The sequence below is a fragment of the Saccopteryx leptura genome, chromosome 1 (assembly GCF_036850995.1).
Source record: "Saccopteryx leptura isolate mSacLep1 chromosome 1, mSacLep1_pri_phased_curated, whole genome shotgun sequence".
NCBI classification, from domain to species: Eukaryota; Metazoa; Chordata; class Mammalia; order Chiroptera; family Emballonuridae; genus Saccopteryx; species Saccopteryx leptura.
This window is the reverse complement of record NC_089503.1, coordinates 38,162,501-38,185,409: the sequence shown is the minus strand read 5'-3', so window position 1 is coordinate 38,185,409 and position 22,909 is coordinate 38,162,501. Positions and strand designations below refer to the sequence as shown.

Genomic DNA, 22,909 nt, shown 5'->3' with positions numbered 1-22,909 from the left:
GATCTGATTAAAGCTATGGAACCTCTTCCTAAAAAAGTGTGTGTTTATGTATATCATGCAGATATTTACATATATAAACACGCACATAGAAGTTCAGAGGCTTATGAAGCCCTATCAGGAATCCAACTCTATGAACTTCAGAATACCTCATTCAAAGAAAAGGCATCCAGATGTTTGCCTCATTATATAGAGGCATTTATAAGAGCAAATCAGATATAAACACAAACTTATACTTGTACACACAAGGCAAAGGTTTTAATAGTATTTGGCTATATGTAACAAAATTATCAGGTTTTTCTGCCCTAGTGGCTTCAACCAATTTTTGTTGACAGTCCTGACATGTCCCTCATGGTGATTTATAAGGTTACAAGTGATTTTTTCTATATTTTAAAATTTTTTACATTTTACAGTTAGGGCACAACATAATGACAGAAATTAGGGTTTTCCTATGTAGCCTTTGGCTTTCAGGAAAAGGGAAGTATATATATGCTCATTTTGATTGAACCCTCAGATGGGAAAGCATTGGAGTCATTCTTCTAGCTACTTTGTTTACTCCTTAATAGTCAGATACTCTGAGTATGAGTTTTGTTGATTTTTATGTGCACCTCTGTTACCAGAATTCGCTGTGGACCTAGATTTAGATTGTCCAAACAGAACACTTGTGAATATGGTTTTTGTTGTTGTTTTTATAAAACACCATACAAAATATAGCTGTCACAGACTTAGAGCAAAAGGATTATTGGTTTTTTTCCTCTGATTTATTGCTTTGAGTATATCTAGTCTAATTAATACCTTTTTTTCCTGCCCCAGTTGGCTTTCACAAGTATAGTGAATTTCCTATGTTAATACTATGATGATTTACAAGAGAGCTCAGATGATTAGTTTTGTTTACTATTACTTTTGTAGTGATTTATAATCAAGGTATAAGATAACAGTTTGAGTTTTCTCAGGTTATTTTACATTCTTTTGGGGAAAAAAAGATGAGTATGTAATCCTTTGGGTACAGAGAACTTAAGTCATAACATTTGAGTTACTAAATTTTGATATGTAATCTTTAGACCCCTAAATACTTTTTTTTCCTTAATCTGTTTTCCACTCATTTTCTTCTGTGCATCAGGGGCTACGTCCTTCTCAGATACGTTGTCTCTGAGGTCATATAGATAAAATGCAGTTACTCTGCTCATAGACCACAGATCATACATGAGATTTTTGTCTTATTTATACATGAATGATCTACATTAATTCCTTTTTATGGGAGGACTGCCTGGGCTGACTTGGTGAAAAACAGCATAGAGTACCATAAAAGAAATTCATAAACTAATATAAATACTAGTTATGAAAATTTAAAAAAATCTAGTTCTTCATTCAGAGATTAGATACAGGAACTGCAAAGTTGTCTATATTATCTCTGTATCACAAGGTTAGAGAGGTCACTGACGTCCACTGCCTACCTGTTTGCATCATCTAAATATTATATGGGGTCTATTTCAAGTCTTAGTTATTATAATATATATGACATATAAACTATGAAGAAGACTGAATCAATCAAACATAAAATCCCTTCGTCCTGAAGCTCTCTAGTGTTTTTGCACTAATGAATTATATAATATGTGAAAGTTGAATTTGAAAGTTTGATTACTACACTGAGAGAATTGATAACACAAATTTAAACTAAGGATTGATTTTGGCTCACCTAAGAAATTAATGTTGAAAAGAGATGTGCATGAACCTTTACTTGTAGTGAAGCCAGCAAGCTACTTGCTTCCTAATTTTTAACTGCACCTTGATTTTATCTTACCCCTTCAAAAGTTCAATTAGAAAGTGGCAACTTTATAAAATCATAATGTAGGCATTAATTATAAGTATATTTTTATAGTGATATTCTTTAATTGGTTTATAATGAATTACCCCTAAAATAGTGTGTGACCATTATTTGTTGAACTAATTAGCATGTTGTTTAATGAAGATAACAAGTCTCTGTGAATATGCATTTTTGAGACCAATGAATACATAATATTCATTTTATATTTGGGTATAATTTCATCTTTTTGTTGTATGTGCATGCTGTTAATATATTTACTTCATCTTGAGTCTTTGTTGTTTAATATATATCTCCTTTATGGAACTTCATTTTCTAAAACAAGCATAATTTTCTGTTGATCGAACTCTTGTTATTTGTCATCTGTAATTTCAGAACTGAGAAAAATTAGATGATGACCAGATTTTTAGCTTATGAAGATACCATGTTTTTACCATTTGAACATAAAACTATAATTTAAAGTCCTGTTATTCATGTCTCCTGCAGTTTGATAAAGATAAACAAAGCAAAGACTCTATCTTTTTCCGAGATGGGATTAGGCAGATTGATTTTGTGCTTTCCTATGTGGATGATGTAAGGAAAGATGGAGAAACAAAGGCGGTAAGTACTTATGTGAACGGAACGGGAATAATAAAACAAAGCACATTCTGTCCTTGGACAGGGAGGTTGCCAATGAGTTCTATCATAAAAATCAGAGGTCTCTGAAGTGTTACTGAAAGCTGAATAAGAAAACGACAAAGCAGGCAGCCTAAGAAATGATATATGAAGTCAATTTTATGTTTTGGACATTTTGGACACTTCTTTTTCTTCTTCTAAATTATTGATATGTTTTTATATAGTTTGCTTTAAGTATTAAATGTGACCTCTAAAATTTGAATTATATGTCTAAATATAATGTATATCTTTTGTACGCAATTTTTGTTTCAATTTTTATTAATCCACTATATCTGAAATAGCCTTTAGATTATGCTCTGTTCCTTACCTTATTTTCTTTGTATTATAACATTTTTGTTTCTGAACTTATTTTATTTTTTTACTTGTTTACTGTGGCAAACACCATAAATTAAGTTCAGAAGACCAAGGACATTGTCTTATTCATTGCTGTATACCCATGCCTAGAACAATATTGGAGCATATTGGATGCTTTGATAATTATTATATATTTCAAATAATGAATTAATACATTAATTCATATGTGTAAGTTATATACATATTTACTGGAATGCATAAGAAATGTCATATAAAAATAAAAACCTATAGATATGATCCCCATAAAACCCTGTTCATACCCATTTCTGTCCCTTTCATCTTTTTTCTAGAAACTCTCCTACCAAGTCTCTGAAATTTATTTACTGTCATCATTTTCACCTTTTCTCTGAATGGTCCCTTCACACCCGGCTCTTCGTTGAGGTGCCAACCTTCCCCAACAGTCCTCTCAAGCAGTGGTTGTATCTTCTGTATAGAGTCTTTCTCTAGAGATGAATAAATGTCTGCCCTGCTTGTAGCTTATTCTTGATCACTTTTCATTCTCTCTCTTATCCCTAAAATTCCTGCACTTTAAAGCTCATCTGAGTTGTCACTACCATGCCTTGTGCTGTCATTAATCTGTCCCTGGGTCTTCCTTTTATTTCTCAACAATTTAGCCCCTGGTTTACTCTCTCCACCAATATATTTTTTTAAATTAATGATAATCTCAATGCATAGATTGATGATTATTTTGGCATCCTAACCTCTTTGTTCCTTGAACTCCCTTTTCTAATTTTCTTAGTCTCTAACTCAGCAATTCACTCCCCTAGAACACATCACTGGTGATAACTGCAACTCTTTATAATCCCTCTGCAGACATTCAGCTGTTTGACCAACCCTTCGAATCTTTCTGACCAATAGCATTCTTTTTTCAGCTGTACCACATGAGATACAATGATCTTACCAGCTTTTTACTGCTTTTTCATATCTACCTCTTTATTTTACATCCCACTTAAATCTCATGTCAACAGATGTAATTTCTTTATTACTTAGGCCATCAAATCCCTTGCCCCTCTCAATTATATTTACTTGGCAAAACAACAACTTTAGATAATCCCAGTTTTCTACCGACTCTATGCCAGAAGCATGCAGAAAGAAAGACAAGCAAATTGCTTACTGATTTTACCTCATATTTGTGCCCTTGGACTTCATGTAGATCCTTAACACTTTGTGGCAATCATACTTTACTTCCTGACTCTATTTTGCTTCCCACTTTTCTGGATGACTTTTAAAACTTTTCTCTCTTGCCTGGCCTGTGGTAGTACAGTGGATAAAGCATTGACCTGGAACACTGATGTCATCACTGGTTCAAAACACTGGGCTTGCCTGGTCAAGACACATATGGCAGTTGATGCTGCCTGCTCCTCCCCCCTTCTCTCTCCTTTCTCTCACTCTCTTCTCTAAAATGAATAAATCAAATCTTTAAAAAGAAATTTGAAATGTAAAATCCGTAAAAAGAAATTTGAAATGTTTTCTCTCTTCTCACACCTTCAATACCTCTTCCTCATTTTCAAGCTTAGCTGACACCACTTTTCTGCTTCCTTCGGTTAACGGAAGTCAATAGGAAAGACATTCTAAATTTCCATCACCACATCTGTTCCTTCTTCCGCATCTTCACCTGTATAATCAGCCATTCTTCCTGTCACCATAGAAAAAACTATTCTTCTACCTAAAGCCAGCACCTCCACTTGTGCCCTGGATCTATTTCTTTTTGCCTCCTATTCAGGAGTCACCAAGACCACCCCAAAGTTCGGTCATTTATTAGAAGGATTTACAGGACCCTGTGTATAGTCATACTCAATAGCTATGTTTTATTGCAGTGAATAATACAGAGAAAATCAGCAAAGGGGAAGACGCATGGGGCAAAGTCCAGAGGAAACCAGGAGCAAGCTTACAAGAGTTTTCTTTGAGTGGAATCAGAATGCACTTAATTCCTCTGATCGCATGGGAAGTGTTGTGTGCTAGGGAAGGTCATTAAGGGCTCAGTGGTCTAGGATTTTATTGGGGGCTGATACACATTCTGCCTAGCACATAACAATATGTCAGTCTCAGAAGAAAAGCAGATGTTTAACATAAACTACATTGTACGAACAGTTAAGGTAAAGTGAGTGACTTTTATCACTCATGGGAGTGGTGGGAACCATCTGAAAACCAAATTCGCAGACACCAGCCTCACCCTTGCAGGCAGGCCCTTCTAAGGATTGCAGTTTCAAGTCTGTCATGCTATCTCTTCTCTGGATCCACACTTGGGAATATTGCTCAAGTCTTTCCTCTCTCTCTTAACTTATATTTTGTGTTGTTCTTTCCTGGACCATTTCTTTGAACAAACAAATGTGCTGTTAATTCTTCCATATTAAAAGAAAAAAAATGCAAGAACAGAAACCACCCTTGATCTCAATTTCCCTGCCAGCTCATTTCTTAAATTTCTTTCTGACCAATTTTCTCTTAAAATCATTTTTATCAAGCCTTCCACTCAATGACTGCTGATCTTCATATAAATGAATCCAGTGGTTAAGTCAGAGCCCTCATCTTACCTGACCTATGAGGAGCATTTGCTGCAGGTCACCATTCCCTTCTCTCTAGTGGGTGTTTTTCACTCCGTTTCCAAGACTCCACATTCTCTTCATGTTTCTATTTCACTGGTTGTTCCTTTTCAATCTTTTCTTCTCCCTGACTCCTGTTGTGCCTCAGGGTCCAGTTCTTAATCTTATTTTCTCAAACTGCATTGATTACTTTGGTGACACACCCTGTCTCAGTTTTAAAACCATGTCTGTGCTAATTCCAAAGTTTAACTTTTGGTCCGTACTTCTCTTCCATATATCTGTCCCACAGCTCTCCTTGCAAGTCTCGTGGACATCTCAGACTTGGCAGGTCTTAAGTGAATTCCTGAACTTCCCCCCAAAGCCTGATCTACCTGAAAGTCTTCCCCATCCACAATTATTCATCATCTATTTCAGTAGTTGCAAAGGATGTAATTTATACTTTGTTATAAATGGTCCAGTTAAATCACTTTTTAGCATTTATCCATAGAAAGGAAGTGCCATGGAAATTTCACACCTACCATCATTGATTTTTCCCCTTCACCTAAAATTTCTGTTACACTTTTTCCACATAAACTTTTCCTAATGTACATATTTTATTGTTGATTGTTGATAGGTTTTTTTCTTTCTTTCTTTCTTTCTTTCTTTCTTTTTTAGCGAGACAGGGGAGACAAACAGGAAGGGAGAGAGATAAGAAGCATCAAGTCTTCGTTGAGGCACCTTAGTTGTTCATTGATTGCTTTCTCATATGTGCCTTGACTGGGGGCGGGGGGCTCTAGCTGAGTCAGTGACCCCTTGCTCAAGCCAGTGACTTTGGGCTTTAAGCCAGCGACCTTTGGGCTTAAGCCAATGACCATTGCATCATGTCTGTGATCCCATGTTCAAGCCAGCAACACCATGCTCAAGCTGATGAACTCTTGCTCAAGCCAGATGAGCCAGCGCTTAAGCTGGTGACCTTGTGGTTTTGAACCTGGATCCTCAGCATCCCAGATTAATGCTCTATGCACTATGCCACCGCCTGGTCAGGGTCTTTGATAGTCTTTTATTTTTGCTCAATCTTAAGTTCATTACATTTTATACATGTATTTACATTGAAATTATTTTCTTTAGCTATGACAATCTAAGCCTTAATCTTTTTTTTTATTACAATTATACAAGTGTATAACAGTAAAACATCATAAACATACTATAAAATTTGGCAAGTATTATCAAACATGAAAAGTAAACACATCATAAATGTATTAATTAATGAGATGGGCAGATGGACTTGAATAAATATTTCTCCCATCACTTCTCGGTTGGCTAAGGTCAAGTGTAAAAAATATTTTCTTTTTCATAGATGAATGAGAATTATTCCTAGAATGAGATGGCCCAGCTACTACTGTTTTATTTTTATATCATATATGTTAGTGTAAATTAAGCTTGTTCAGATAAATAAGTATATTGGAATAAAAAGCATATTTTTAGCAGTTTTAATCTTTTTTGAAATTCTGAATTATACAAGTTACAAAGTGATTTATCATAAAACTAATCTTTAATGTTCTGTGTACGAACAATCATATTCTCCCTGCCTTTAATTTTGTTGAACTCTAAGAATTGGTGACTATATGACTTACAAAAACATTTGTTACTGCAATGAGAGAAGAGTTACTCACTTTTTCAGTACTGATGAAATATTTTTAATGCTCCTCCCCCATTTTTGGTTTCTTCTCTGCCTTATTTCAGTAACACGGGAGAAGCACAGCTATGAAAGGGTAGCTGGAAAAGGAGAATTTACATCAATATCACAGGCCTGCTCTCAGATGCAGCAAACATGTAGTAAACATTGGAAAGGACACATTCAAAAAAGAACACATTAAAATTATCTTTTATTCCTTGTAGAGTTTGAAATATTTGAAGGCGGACATATCCATTTGAAGATGAATGTCCTCTAACTATTCTAATAAAGTCTTTTAAAATTTCATTTATTATGAAAATTTTCACCATTAAATCATAGAGTCAAAAGTTATTTTAGAAATCAGTGCATAGTTTTGAAGCTCATAAGTAATGATTATTTGCATTTAATTTGATTTTACTTTTTTTAATGTACCTTTTATTTTAAATTATTTTTAAATTTTTTCAATTATAGTTGACATACCTTATTATATTCATTTCATGTGTACACCTGGGTGATTAGACATTATATCACTTACTAAATAATCATCCTGATAAATCTTGCACCCATCTGACACAATACATTGTTAGTAGAATATTATTGACTATACTCCCTATACTATACTTGACATCCCCAAGACTGTCCTATAACTACCAATTTGTACTTCTTAATCCCTTCACCTTTTCCACTTATCCTCCAACCTCCCTTCCATCTGGTAACTGTTAAAATGTTCTTTGTATCTATGAGAATGTTTTTGTTCTACTTGTTTGTTAATTTCATTTTTTGTAGCTTTACTTTTTCTAAGTGAAGCTATTATAGTTTTCAAAATTAAAAGTTGTAATGATGTTCTGACTTAAAATTGCATTAAGTATCTCATTTATTTGAAGGGTACTGCTATTTTTGTAATACTATGTCTTCCCAGCAAGGAGCATGATCTGTTTCCCTGTTTATTAAGGTTTTATATGTTATTTTGGTAAGTTGTATGTATTTTTTCAGATTGAGATCATGCACATTTCCTGGAGATTATATCTAGATATGTTGGATTTTTCTAGTTATATAGCGAATTATAGTCCAGGTGAGAAGCAGCACATGATACTAAGATGGGGGTAATATATACTGTTATAATATATACTGTTATACGAAACCATGGAGGGGCAGAGAACATCGGAGGCGTAGTCTTGATATGACAAGTCTATTTATTACTGTGTAAATAAACGTGTTCTGCATAATGCTATTGGTTTGTTTTTGCATAGGAAAGAAGAAAAGAGTTTGAAGAAAATCTCAGAAAAACAGGTCTTGAATTGGAAATTGAAGACAAAATGGTAAAAGTAGTTAATTTATACCAGAATCTTGGTATTTTAAGTGCTTTTATTTCTTCTCTTCTGGCCTTTGCCTAGATAAACTTTATGCTTGGGGGTAATACAATAGTTTTTTTGGCTACAGATGTGTTCCCTGGGAATGGTAATGAATGTGCTTGTTCAGGTGAGTTGGTCTTGCTCTATGAGATAACGAGTGGAACATTTTAAAAATAGACATAAATATGCCTGACTGGTGGTGGTACAGTGTGTAGAGTGTCGACCTGGGACACTAAGGTTCCAGGTTCAAAACCTCAAGATTGCCGGCTTGAGCGCAAGCTCATCTAGTTTGAGCACAAGCTCACCAGCTTGAGTGTAGGATCAAAGGTCACTAGCTCAGCAGGAACTCCCCAGTTAAGGCAGGAATGAGAAGTAATCACTGAACAACTAAAGTGACGCAACTACGAGTTGATGCTTCACATCTCTCTCCCTTCCTGTTTGCCTCTCTCTCTTTCTCTCTCTTTCTGTTTCACTAAGGGGAAAAAAAATAGATGTTGTAAATAGTTCTATTCAGGATACAAAGAAAGTTGAAGACATGGTTTTTGTTTCATTATCTGTTTCATTGTGAAGTCTGCCTGTAATCTGGCACCTGATCTAGTTAACGGCTGATTTGTAACATAACTAATATTTAAGCCAAGGAACATTTTCTACTCATGTATCTAACAAAGTGTTTCTTTTAAAACTCCCCTACCATTTACTGGTTTTCTAGAATTTCCTTCAAAACTGTTTGTAAAGACATATTTAAGATTCTACTGTGTCTATTAAACTCTAATACTCTCTAGTTCTAAATTAATACTCTGTAGTTCTTATTTATCCCTGTTTTTACTGAACTAGTAAGTATGTATTATACCACACAACCTATAACATAATTATTTTCCTGTATAATGAACTCTTATTAACTGAAGTTCTTCCTCTAGGTATAGGCTATACATGGAAGCTAGGTAAAAAGTGAGAGCACCTTATACTTTGTGTGTGTATCCTGCATACACCTTAAGCACAATTTTGAGTGCATGGCTAATTGCTAAACACTTAAGCAATTACCTAGACACATCTCTGGCTATTGATCCTGAAATATATTTTAAAAATATTATCTTTGTATTTCTCTCTCTCTCTCTCTCTCTCTCTCTCTCGCTCTCTTTCTCTCTTTCTCTCTCTCACACACACAACATATACATATATGTATATGTAAACATAATATAGAGTACATAACTGTTTTGAGCATTTGCTCTTCTGAAAGTTTTGCTGAAAAATTTCAATCAGTTGAAAATTCTAGGACATGTTTAATTTGTTCATGATTTTATACAGTTTTGTTTCTTTTTCTTAATTAGCTCCATAACAGACAGATCAGTGCACATTCTGTTATTTTGCCTCCTTACACAGAACTCTGAAGATGGAAGAACGTACTTTGTCAAGATCCATGCCCCTTGGGAGGTGTTAGTTACTTACGCTGAAGTGCTGGGAATCAAGATGCCTATTAAGGAGAGTGATATTCCCCGACCGGAGACGATCCCCTTCAGCTTTCTACTTGGGCCTCTGAAGCTCGCAAGGAATGTGAAGCATCCTCACCCTGAGTATTTCACCGCCCAGTTCAGCCGCTATCGCCAGGAACTCTTCCTCATTGAAGACAAGTCAAGCTTCTTTCCGTCCTCATCAAGAAACAGAATTGTAGGTTGAGAAGACCTTTGGGTACATCCCTTCAAGTCAGGGAGGCTTGCCTGTGTTTTCTTTGATATGTGTGCATGCGCAGTACAATGTCTGCAAGGTGTTTCTGAGTAAATTTTGATAATTTATTTAGTGACATCGGTCAAGTTTGAAAGTCTGCTTGTTCCACTTAGATGTGTTGACTTCCGTACTCATCTAACTGTTGTTTAAAAATGAATGGTTGACATTGTGGACATAGTAATGAAAAAGGCACCAGGCAGTGCTGATGAAAACATTTAAATGGGAGACAGGACTTTTATTTTATAAGATCTTTGTGTGATGGTTTAATGATCTTAGAGTTTAGTTTTGTAAATTCAGTGCATCCGTATGAGGAATACTGCTCATTTCAATTGGAAATGGAATGCTTTAATTGCCGTGTGTGTGTGTGTGTGTGTGTGTGTGTGTGTGTGTGTAGCATTTGAGAAACCTCAGTACTTTTTCTTTTCATTTAAAACCATTTTCAGTTTTTTGAATAATAATATTTCCTCTCCATTTATAGTCTAAGGTAACGAATCACAGTTTCTGTGCCATAGTATTTTTGTGTTAAGATAGGAATGATATCTACCTCATAGGTTACCCTGAGAATTCATTGAGTTTAGGTATAAAAGGCTTCGAACAGTTTCTGGGATATACTCAGCTCTCAGTAGTGTTAGATATTATTATTGATGTGATTTTAGAGGAAAAAAAAATTCAGGTTCTTTGTTGCTCTTACCTCTGCTATTCGTTGCCTATTAACATAGTGAGTTTTTTCATGCTTGCTGACCCCCTGGAGTGAGTTTTTTTTCAAAAAATGAAATTAGTTCCAGTTCCAGTTTTATTAACTTAAAATTATGTTTGTTTGATAACCAATTTATGGAAATAAGAAGAACATACATTTGCCTTTTTTTAATGTTGCCTTATACATTTTTTTATTTTTATTTTTTTTACAGAGACAGAGGCAGAAAGAGGGATAGATAAGGACAGACAGGAATGGAGAGAGATGAAAAGCATCAATCATCAGTTTTTTGTTGCGACACCTTAGTTGTTCATTGATTGCTTTCTCATATGTGCCTTGACCATGGGCCTTCAGCAGACTGAGTAACCCCTTGCTCAAGCCAGCGACCTTGGGTCCAAGCTGGTGAGCTTTGCTCAAACCAGATGAGCCTGCGCTCAAGCTGGTGACCTTGGAGTCTTGAACCTGAGTTCTCCACATCCCAGTTCGATGCTCTATCCACTGCGCCACAGTCTGGTCAGGCGACTTACACATTTTTTAAAAATTATTTTTATTTATTCATTTTAAAAGAGACAGAGACAGAGAGAGAGAGAGAGAGAGAGAGAGAGAAGGGGGGGAGGAGAAGGAAGCATCAACTCCCATATGTGCCTTGACCAGGCAAGCCCAGGGATTTGAACCAGCAACCTCAGCATTCCAGGTCAAAGCTTGATCCACTGCGCCACCACAACTTACACATTTTTAAAATAAAAAATTTTATTATCTGGGTGGTCAGGAGGCACGAGGACATACATGAACATTTCTACTACTCAAAGGGTTATTGTCATTACCAGGGTTCTAGCAATCACTGGCCCTTCCCCTTGGTTTTACTTCCTCTGTTTGCCCGAGCAATTAGAGACTTCATTCCCTTTAGGTTCAGTACTCTTAAGTGTCTAAGGAGGATTTTGAAATAATAATTTTTTCTAGTTCCTACATCTATTATATAAAAATTTACTGACAGGAATATTAAAATGTAATGCCTCGAATTAATGTATAAAAGTGTGAATCCACAAACTAAAAATTATCTCCCCTTTCTTACCAGGATTAAAAAACAACAGCAATCCTAGGAGACAACCAAAAATGCAAATTCATGAAAGTTCATTTTTATGAATCCTGTAAGGGAATAAAGAGCACATGACTTGGAATCAGAATTCCTCATTTCAAGTCAGAACTCTGCTACTTTCTAAATAAGATAACCTGTCTTAAAATGGAGATGATAATACTGTAATTATTGGGAAAATGACATGAAAGAATGTATATGAGACACTCTGCAAACTGTAAAGTACTTCAGATATCTTTGTTACTAACCAATGAACCTGTAGGAACAAATTAGGAATCTGATCAGAAATGGAAATGTCAGCATTAATTTATCTTTACTTGTTCTTAGTAAAGTATGTCAACACCTTTGCTTAATTTAGCATTAAAGCACAATTTCCCTTCCTAGAGCAATATTATTCTTGCTCTATCAAGGAAGTTGTTTGGGAAGTTAATGTATAAAAGTCCTTTCCTTGCTATCCTTATCTAGAACATCATAGTTTATGTATGTACAAATGGAACAGTATTATAAGAGCATTTTACATTGGTATAGAATTTCTTACTTTTCAGGGTATCTTCACAACCATTATGACATATTCCCTTCACAATATGTATTTTGTAACATCTTATGTAGGTATAATTTTATTAAACATTTCCACTTCTGATGGCTATTGAGTTTGTTTCCAACTCTTATGATATTATATACAAACAGTTCTGCAGTTTTCAATCTAGTACTTACATATTTCAGCATATCTGTAAATTTTTCTACAAAATGGATATCACATGTAAAACTTCTGGATCTAAAGGCATGCACATTTGAAGTTTGATTTATATTGCACTGTCATACTTTATAAAAAGAGGTACTAATTTAGAATCCTGGTAGCATAAATAGAGACAGACCCACAAGTCGTAAGTGTACATACACCTCACTGAATTATCACAATATGTACAGCCATGTAACTAGTACTCACATCAAAAGGGAAAATCGAATCTAGCACCCCAGAAGCCTGAGTGCCTTCTCCCAATCACTATTCCTATTCTCCTCAGCAGAGGTCAGCTCTAACTTCTTATAGCAGAGATCAGTTTATCCTGTTTTTAAATTAAAATAGAAAATTCACATAGCATTTGGCTCAGCATTTATCTGGGTGATTAACCTAGCTTTGCAAGAGCTTGTGTCCATTCATTTGTATTGCTTTGTATGGCAATTTATTTGTGCATGTGTTGTTATGGTTTTAATTTGCATTTCTCTGATAGACATGAGGATGATCTCCGTGTATGTTTATTGGGCATTTCATGTGCACTTTTATGAAATCTCCGCCAAAGTCTCTTACTGGTTTTTCAATTAGGTTATCCTTTATTGACTTGTAAGAACTATTCATATATTTTTATATGAGCCCTTTATTCACTATATATTTTACTGAATTTTTCCTACTTTGTGCTTTCCTTTTTCCTTTTAATGGTTTCTTTTGATAAACAGATGTTTTTAATTTTAATGCAGTCCACTTTCTCAATCCCTCATGGATAATGCTCTTAAAATTTACTACTTAAAATCATGAAGTTAATTTTCTTTATTATCTTCTAGGAGTTGTTTTATTTTACTTTTGAAATTGAGAGCTACAACCCACCTGGAATTAATTTTTGTGCATGGTGCGAGATGAAGTCCATTTCCCCCAATATGTATAGTCATTTAATTTGTACCAATTACTAAAGCATTCAATAATTTTTAATAATATTTAAAATTCTACCTTTGTCATAACTTAAGTATCTATATAGTGATAGTTCTACAAATGGGCTTGATTCTACATTTGACCTCTATTTTTTGTATCAATACTGACATGTTGAACTTGACCTGAGTTCTGTAGTTCTAGAAAACAGAGACGGTTAAAGAAATGCCCCGCACTTCTTATCCTGGGTTACTGCTTACTATAGAGAACCACCCTTCCCCAAGTAACTTAAAGAATATTCATAGATACCCTTCCCCCGTTCCCAGTATGACTTGGCAAAAGCATTTGCCACATTGTTCATCCTAAATTCACCTGGTAATTGAAGTGCTCATCTGGGATAGTTGTCTTTATCCAAAAAATAAAACTTCTCATAGCTCTCTGTCAAACAGATAGTTATACCTGGTAGGCAGGGGCCCAGGATATATGCTCCCATACACATGGGAAGACTGAGATGCTATGTTTCTTGATGTTTACATTTAAAAGAGACAGCTCCTAGAAAACTCACTCCTGGCCTGAGACTTAATTAGCTTTTAAAAACACGTAAATCAAAGAGAGAAAGAATTGATAATTAGAGGCATTCTGTAGGAAATGCTCCAAGAAAAGGGAGTAGGAGGAAGTCTCAGTTCCTTTTGGCACCAGAGAAATTTCCGTTCTTATACACCTATAGTTACTCTCATGATTTTTCCCCTTGATTATATCTTTCTAGTAATGAGTGTCATACTTGGGCTCTTTACATTCCCACTCTTTATTTCATGAAAGTTTAGCTGAATTATTTATCATCATTGATTCCTAAAAACAAAGTGCTTGTTAGCTGAATTGACCAAACTTCAATTAAACTCCTTTCTTTCCCATAGGGCCCTAAACTTTGACTTACCTTCAACCTGAGCTGATGTTGACATGTAGAATAGCCTTTCCTTAACACAAAGAAAGAACCTCCCTGAACCTGGCTTCTTTCTCCCTGTGAGAGAACCCCGTTCCTGCCTAACTTTGGAGATGTTCACAGATCTCCCTACTGCCAGTCTACCTTAGAATAATCTTTTTTTTTTAATTTATTTATTCATTTTTTTAGAGAGGAGAGGGAGAGACAGAGAGAGAGAGAAGAGACAGAGAGAGAGAAGGGGGGGAGGAGCTGGAAGCATCAACTCCCATATGTGCCTTGACCAGGCAAGCCCAGGGTTTTGAACCGGCAACCTCAGCATTTCCAGGTCGATGCTTTATCCACTGCGCCACCACAGGTCAGGCTACCTTAGAATAATCTTTTTAAGTAAAAGCTTTTCCTTTTCTAAGTCTGGATTTGTTTTTATTTGACAATACCTTGCTGAATTTATTTCCATAGTTTTATAATGCCTTCCTGTCTGGTAGAGTTCCCTGGCTGGTTTGCTCAGTGGTAAAGCATCAGCCCGGAGTGTGGAAGTCCAGGGTTCGATTCCTGGCCAGGGCATACAGGAGAGGCGCCCATCTGCTTCTCCACCCCTCCCCTTCTCCTTCCTTTCTGTCTTTCTCTTCCCCTCCCACAGCCAAGGCTCCATTGGAGCAAAGTTGGCCCAGGCACTGAGGATGGCTCTATGGCCTCTGCCTCAGGCACTAGAATGGCTCCCATTGCAGCAGAGCAATGCTCCAGGGGGCCGAGCATCACCCCCTGGTGGGCATGCCAGGTGGATCTCGGTCAAGCGCATGTGGGAGTCTGTCTCCCTACCCCACTTCGAAAAAAAAAATCTGGTAGAGTAAAAATTTTCATTTTATTAACAACATAAGACAGAATTCTTATTTTGGTGAATCTTTTCTAAGTTAATATTTCTCACATTATTTATAGAAATTAAAACTACCTTACATAAATTATGATTTATTTACCAAGGTGGAACATTAAGTTTGCCCTTAAAGTGAATAACCAGATTAGATAATGGTGATTTAGGGACAGCAACCATTCCAATCAACACTTTCTTAAAAGATGAAATATAAAAAATAGGGAGAAGGAAAATATAGTATTGTACATCTAAAACAGTACTAACAAATTCAATAATCAAAAAAGCAGAAACTCTGAAAAGTTCCTAGAACACACAAAGCAGGTAAAACTGAATTAACAAATACAAGAGCTGAGGGACATCAAAGCCCAAATTAAAAGGAGGAGAAAGCTGATCTAATGATATAAGTGATCTTAATAAATTAAGGTAGCTGGAAAACACCCTGAATAAATTAGCGGAGTAATTAATTGAAATATTCAGGATAGCTTGCACAAGCGTCAAATCTGCTCCATATTCCCTCAATTGGATTCACCTAGTTGGAGTGTTAGTAGTGAAGCCCTAATTATAGTGGGGATTCTGGCACAAGGGACTCTTAGAGGAGCTTGGGACAGTAGAAGCAAAATAAGTTCCGATTAATTCTCTGCTTTTCTCAAGGGAATAGAGGCTCTCATATCCAGGACCTGAAATGCCTGTAAACTCCACATAGCCCTCACCCTCTGCAAACAACAAAGGGAAGGTTCCTTCAGAGTCCCTACCTATCTACATTCACCTATCTACATTCAGACAAAACAGACATCGTTAAATTATGGTTGAAAATTGAAAAACGTCAAGTTAAGTTGTGTCTCTTTGTGCTTATGTTGTAGGTTTATTATATTCTCTCACGATGTCCTTTTGGCACTGAAGATGGGAAGAAAAGGTTTGGGATTGAAAGGCTGCTAAATTCTCACACTTACTCATCTGCCTATCCACTCCATGATGTAAGTATTAGCTGGGTTTTCGAATGCTGAGCCCGTTATCCCTCTCCTACATTCAGAGGTTGCCTTGTTGGATGTGAGAAACTTCTATCTGCTTTCTCTTTTTGATCGGTTGCTTAATTCTCTCACATGTTAGGCACAACCCCGAAGGCTCCCTTGTTCCCAGCTGAGAGCTGTACCAGCAATGCTGAAACACATAGTCAGTATCTCTTCACACTGAGGTTTTAATCGAAATAAATGCATTTTGAGGAAATTTTTTGCTCATAATTTTTCTTTAGGACCTATATTAAAAATAGCAGTTATGGCCTGACCAGGTGGTGGCGCAGTGGATAGAGCGTCGGACTGGGATGCGGAAGGACCCAGGTTCGAGACCCCGAGGTCGCCAGCTTGAGCGTGGGCTCATCTGGCTTGAGCAAAGAGCTCACCAGCTTGGACCCAAGGTCCCTGGCTCCAGCAGGGGGTTACTCGGTCTGCTGAAGGCCCACGGTCAAGGCACATGTGAGAAAGCAATCAATGAACAACTAAGAAGTCGCAACGCGCAACGAGAAACTGATGATTGATGCTTCTCATCTCTCTCCATTCCTGTCTGTCTGTCCCTGTCTATCTCTGCCTCTGTAAAAAAAAAAAAAAAAAAAAAAGTTAAAAAAAATAGCAGTTATGATAAAAGAATATTTTAGAACACAATATTTGGAATTTCAATCTGAATTGATCAGATCTTTTCTCATTTATAAAGTTTTAAAGTTGTAAAGAACTTAAATTACATGCATGCACTAAATGCATTTGTATATTCATTCTTCAAAGTCATAATTTGTTTTAATTATATGTAAAACATTCTGTTAGGTATTACTGGAACACATCCATGAATCACTCACAGACTAGGCATTTCTGGGAAATAAAGCATGTGTACAGCTTTAGATCAAGAAAGACTCCAGTCCATAAAATGATTTAGACCAATAACTGAGATTCAGAAGAATGATTTCTTGAGGCTGTAGGATCATTTTACAAAACGATTGAGCTTTATAAGTTCAATGAAGAACTGACATGTTATATGATGCACCCATTCAACCAATCCTGAAAAGTTTGACCGCGTAGTTTCTGGGGGTTTCTAAGGGAAACCTTTCCTTATAGATATTACAAGTCTAAATATCTCCACCATTGGCAGCGGACATCAATATGACTAAATATATATAAACTATTTTGAGATTATCCCTTAGAACTTTTGTTTCTTTATTTCTGTTTTATTCTTCTATACTTATAGAAGACTTTCTTATTTAATTTTTTAAAATAATTTTATTTAGACAATTTTAATGGGGTGACATTGGTCACCTAGAGCACATAGATTTAGAGAAAACATCTCCAGATCATTTTAACATTCGATTATGTTGTATACTCATCACCCAAAGTCAAATCGTCCTCCTTCACCCTTCATTTGGTTTTCTTTATGCCCCTCCCTTCCCACCACCCCCTCCATCTCTTCTCTTCCCTCCCCCTGGTAACCATTGCACTCTTATCTATATCCATGAGTCTCAATTTTGTGTCCCACCTATGTATGAAATCATACAGTTCTTAGTTTTTTCTGATTTACTTATTTCATTATAATGTTATCAAGGTCTATCCATATTGTCTTAAACGATCCTATGTCATTATTTCTTATGGCTGAGTAGTATTCCATAGTATATATGTACCACATTTTCTTTATTCAATCTTCTGTTGAAGGGATTTTTGGTTATTTCCATGTCCTGGCCACTGTGAACAATGCTGCAGTGAACATGGGGCTGCATGTGTCTTTACGTACCAGTGTTTTTGAGTTTTGTGGGTATATACCCAGTAGAGGGATTGCTGGGTCATATGGTAGTTCTATTCTTAATTTTTTGAGGAACCACAGTACTTTCTTCTGTAATGGTGGTACTACTTTACATTCCCAACAACAGTGAATAAAGGTTCCTTTTTCTCCACAGCCTCTCCAACATTTCAACATTTGTTATTACCTTTTTTTTTTTTTTTTTTTTTTTACAGAGACAGAGAGAGTGAGAGGGATAGATAGGGACAGACAGACAGGAACAGAGAGAGATGAGAAGCATCAATCATCAGTTTTCTGTTGCGACACCTTAGTTGTTCATTGATTGCTTTCTTATATGTGCCTTGACTGTGGGGCTACAGCAGACCGAGTAACCCCTTGCTCGAGCCAGTGATCTTGGGTCCAAGCTGGTAAGCTTTTGCTCAAACCAGATGAGCCTGTGCTCAAGCTGGTGACCTCGGGGTCTCGAACCTGGATCATCCGCATCCCAGTCTGATGCTGTATTCACTGCGCCACCGCCTGGTCAGGCTGTTATTACCTGTCTCGTTGATAAAAGTTAATCTGACAGGTGTGAAATGGTATCTCTTTGTAGTTTTGATTTGCATTTCTCTAATAGCTAATGAAGATAAGCATCCTTTCATATATCTATTGGCCATTTGTATTTCTTCTTGGGAGATGTGTCTGTTCATGTCCTCTTTCCATTTTTTTATTGGATTGTTTGCTTGTTTGTTTTTGAGTTTTGTGAGTTCTTCATATATTTTGGATATTAGCCCCTTATCTGAGCTGTTGTTCAAAAATATCTCCTATTTAGTTAGCTGTCTGTTTTGTTGTTAGTTTCTTTTGCTGTGCAAAAGCTTCCTAGTCTGATGTAGTCCCACTCATTTATCTTTACCTTCACCTCCCTTGCCTTTGGAGTCAAATTCATAAAAGGTTCTATATGGCCAAGGTCCATGAGTTTAGAACCTGTGTTTTCTTCTATGTATTTTATTGTTTCAGATTTTATAGTTAGGTCTTGGATTCATTTTGAATTAATTTTGGTACAAGGAGACAAACCATAGTCGAGTTTCATTCTTTTGCACGTGGCCTTCCAGTTTTCCCAGCACCATTTATTGAAGAGGCTTTCTTTTCTCCATTGTGTGTTCTTGGCTCCTTTATCAAAGATGATTTGACCATATATATGTGGTTTTATTTCTGGGCTCTCTATTCTGTTCCATTCGTCTGAGTGTCTATTTTTCTACCAATACCATGCTGTTTTAATTATCATGGCTCTGTAGTATAATTTGAAGTATTTTAATGTCCCCAGTTTCACTTTTTTTTCCTTAGGATTACTTAGGCTATTTGGGGTTTTTTATGGTTCCATATAAACCTGATGATTTTTTGTTCCATTTCTTTAAAAAATGACATTGGAATTTTGCTTGGAATTGCATTAAATTTGTATATTGCTTTGATTAATATGGTCATTTTAACTATATTTTTATAGAAGACTTTTTAATGACTAATCTCTTTTCGAGAAACACATTTCTTAGGAATATAGGACAAACCAAGTATTTCTGTTTAAACAAGTGGCATCTAAATTATTGCTCATGTTTTTGAAGGTAATGTTGCTGTAATAGTTCTCAAAAACCCAAAGCCAAACTCTCCCTTTTCCAGAACTTAAACTATTGTGTCAGCTTTCCTCTGTCAGTATTTATTCCATGGTATGGTAATTGACTCTAGTCAGTTCAACACTGGTTAGTTGATTTTCATTGATATGTTTTGTATAAGGAATTTCCAAAATGAATTTTCTAAAATAAATAGAAGTTTTTAACAGGAGTGTCAGTGTAGGTGAAGCCATCATTCCAGTTCCTCCAACCCCTGCTCTTTTCCCCTCCACTATATTTTATCCCTGGGGTAAAAACAATTTCTAGAAGATTATGAATTATAAAAAATGCCATGGGCATAAAATACTGAGATGTATCTTAATAAACATTGGCAATGCATTCTTTGTCAATATTTTTTCACTAAAGGGCTCATTCTCCTTTTGAAGATTTTGAGGATTGCTTGTTTTTAGAGCATTAATTCTCTTCTTCCTATCACCAGGTCAGAAAGCCAAACTAGAAAAGACCAAATATTCTCAGTCACCAAAAATTCCAATCCATACACCTACCCTTCCAGGAGGATCCTTCATACTTATTAGAAAATCAGTGTTAGTGGGCTGTTACTGGAGAGAGCTTTAACTTACTGTTAATTTTTCTTTCTTTTTTCTTTCTTTTCCCCTAAATTCAAGTTTAGGTACTGGAATTTTCCTTATATACTTTGAGGATTCATGTTTCCAGATTCATAGATAGGCTGCCTTTTTTTTCCTTCCTATTTTAATTCTCAAGATTCAATAAGATTAGCTATAGAAGAAGAAAACTATTGGAATCTGGATACTATAAAATCTTATACCTTATCATACAGAGATTTTCACATGTACTTAATTTTAAATGAGATATTTATTTGTTCAGAGTTGCCTTCAGCAGTTCACTTGACTAGGTGAATGGTTAAAAAGAACGCTTTGGCCCTGGCCAGTTGGCTCAGCGGTAGAGCGTCGGCCAGGTGTGTGAAAGCCCCGGGTTCAATTCCCAGCCAAGGCACACAGGAGAAGCACCCATCTGTTTCTCCACCCTTCCCCCTCTCCTTTCTCTCTATCTCTTTCTTCCTCTCCCTCAACCAAGGCTCCATTGGAGCAAAGTTGTCCCAGGCACTGAGGATGGCTCCATGGCCTCCATCTCAGGTGCTAGAATGGCTCTGGTTGCGGAGCAAAGCACCAGATGGGCCAAGCATTGCCCCCTGGTGGGCATGCTGGGTGGATCCCGGTCAGCTGCATGCAGGAGTCTGTCTCTCTGCCTCCCTGCTTCTCACTTCAGAAAAAAATAAAAAAATAAAAAGAACACCTTGAGCAGCTGTGTGTGGCCTGGGCTGCACTGGGTCTTGAGGGAATGTTAATAACTCTGGGCCGCACCTGACGGTGGGGGAAGAACTTACGCATGAAACAATACTGAGTGCCAGAGTTTGTGGTATCTAGTTTACGTTCTTTGGGAAACAGATATCTGTGAGGACGAGACAGGTTCCCTATGGGAGAGTCCTGTCATAGCAGTATCACTTTGGATCACTCATGTAACTTCCCTTGGGTTTATGTTTCAATCTCTGCCAGGAAAGTGTTAGCTTCTTTCTAAAGTCCCACACAGTTCCATAGTGATACGAATCCCTGGGCTGTGATATGATGTTGGATTTGAGTAGAGAAGAAAGGGCGTTCCAGGCAAAAGGAACAGCTGAAGTAGAGCTAACGCTTCAGACTTTAAACTTGTATATTTACATAATTGGGTGTGAGAATTAAATAAATAAATTGGTGTTACTGTATTTTGGTACAGATTTTAGTAAATAATTTCACATCAGTGGAATATGAAAATCCAAGTCTAAAAGTAAAAAGAACATTCGCCTCATTCACTGGCCCCATACAAGCAGTGTGGGTTTACTTTTCACCCTTGTCTTTTGCTTTGTTACTCACATACTTTCTTCTTAACTATCTGTAGGGTCAGTACTGGAAGCCATCAGAACCTCCTAATCCTGTCAATGAAAGGTATATACTTTTCAAGAATTGGGCTCGGTTTTCCTACTTTTACAAGGAGCAGCCTTTAGATTTGATTAGGTAAGTTTCTGCCATAGGATATCCCGATGGTTAAAATTTGTCATGATGTGATTTTATTTACAGTGGCATCATATTCTGTTCTTTACTGCTATTCTCACCCACTACATTTTACACTTTTCCAGTTTTGTATCTATACTATCATTTAGTCATTCTTTGTGAACACAATGCTGTTACCAAAATGCTCCTTTTTTTAGCGAGAGAGAGAGAGACATGGACAAACAGAAACAGCTGGACAGTAAGGGAGAGAGATGAGAAGCATCAATTCTTTGTTGCAGTACCTTAGTTGTTCATTAATTGTTTTCATATATGTGCCTTGCCAGGGAGGGGGGACTCCAGCAGAGCCAGCAACCCCTTGCTCAAGCCAGCGACCTTTGGGCTCAAACCAACGACTATGGTGTCATGTCTATGATCCCATGCTCAAGCCGGCAACCCTGCACTCAAGCTTCTGATCCCACACTCAAACTCAATGAGCCCGTGCTCAAGCTGGTGACCTCGAGGTTTCAAGCCTAAGTCCTCAGCATCCTAGGTCAACACTCTTATCTACTACACCACTGCCTGGTCAGACACCAGAATGCTCTTAAACACCCTTCAGAGATATCTTGGTGGTTCAGAGGCTTGGCAGTGTTATTTAGGTAGGCTGGGCTCAAATATAAGTTCTTCCTCTTAGAAGCTATCTAAACTTGGTCAAGTTACTTAACCTAGCCCTGGCCGGTTGGCTCAGCGGTAGAGCGTCGGCCTAGCGTGTGGAGGACCCGGGTTCGATTCCCGGCCAGGGCACACAGGAGAAGCGCCCATTTGCTTCTCCACCCCTCCGCCGCGCTTTCCTCTCTGTCTCTCTCTTCCCCTCCCGCAGCCAAGGCTCCATTGGAGCAAAGATGGCCCGGGCGCTGGGGATGGCTCTGTGGCCTCTGCCTCAGGCGCTAGAGTGGCTCTGGTCGCAACATGGCGACGCCCAGGATGGGCAGAGCATCACCCCCTGGTGGGCAGAGCATCGCCCCTGGTGGGCGTGCCGGGTGGATCCCGGTCGGGCGCATGCGGGAGTCTGTCTGACTGTCTCTCCCTGTTTCCAGCTTCAGAAAAATGAAAAGAAAAAAAAAAAAAAAAAAAAAAAAGTTACTTAACC

At 37.1% G+C, this 22,909-nt stretch overlaps 1 protein-coding gene across 4 annotated transcripts in view; it reads left to right on the top strand.

The window, feature by feature from the left end:
* The window catches only part of ANO5 (anoctamin 5), a 94,516-nt gene that overhangs the window by 24,670 nt on the left and 46,937 nt on the right, over window positions 1–22,909 (top strand). For all 4 annotated transcript variants that reach the window (XM_066364394.1, XM_066364381.1, XM_066364389.1 and 1 more), the window contains 5 exons: window positions 2,306–2,419; window positions 8,293–8,361; window positions 9,775–10,059; window positions 16,208–16,321; window positions 21,671–21,786. In XM_066364394.1, coding sequence (XP_066220491.1) covers window positions 2,306–2,419; window positions 8,293–8,361; window positions 9,775–10,059; window positions 16,208–16,321; window positions 21,671–21,786 — 698 coding nt within the window. The remainder of the gene's footprint in view (window positions 1–2,305; window positions 2,420–8,292; window positions 8,362–9,774; window positions 10,060–16,207; window positions 16,322–21,670; window positions 21,787–22,909) is intronic.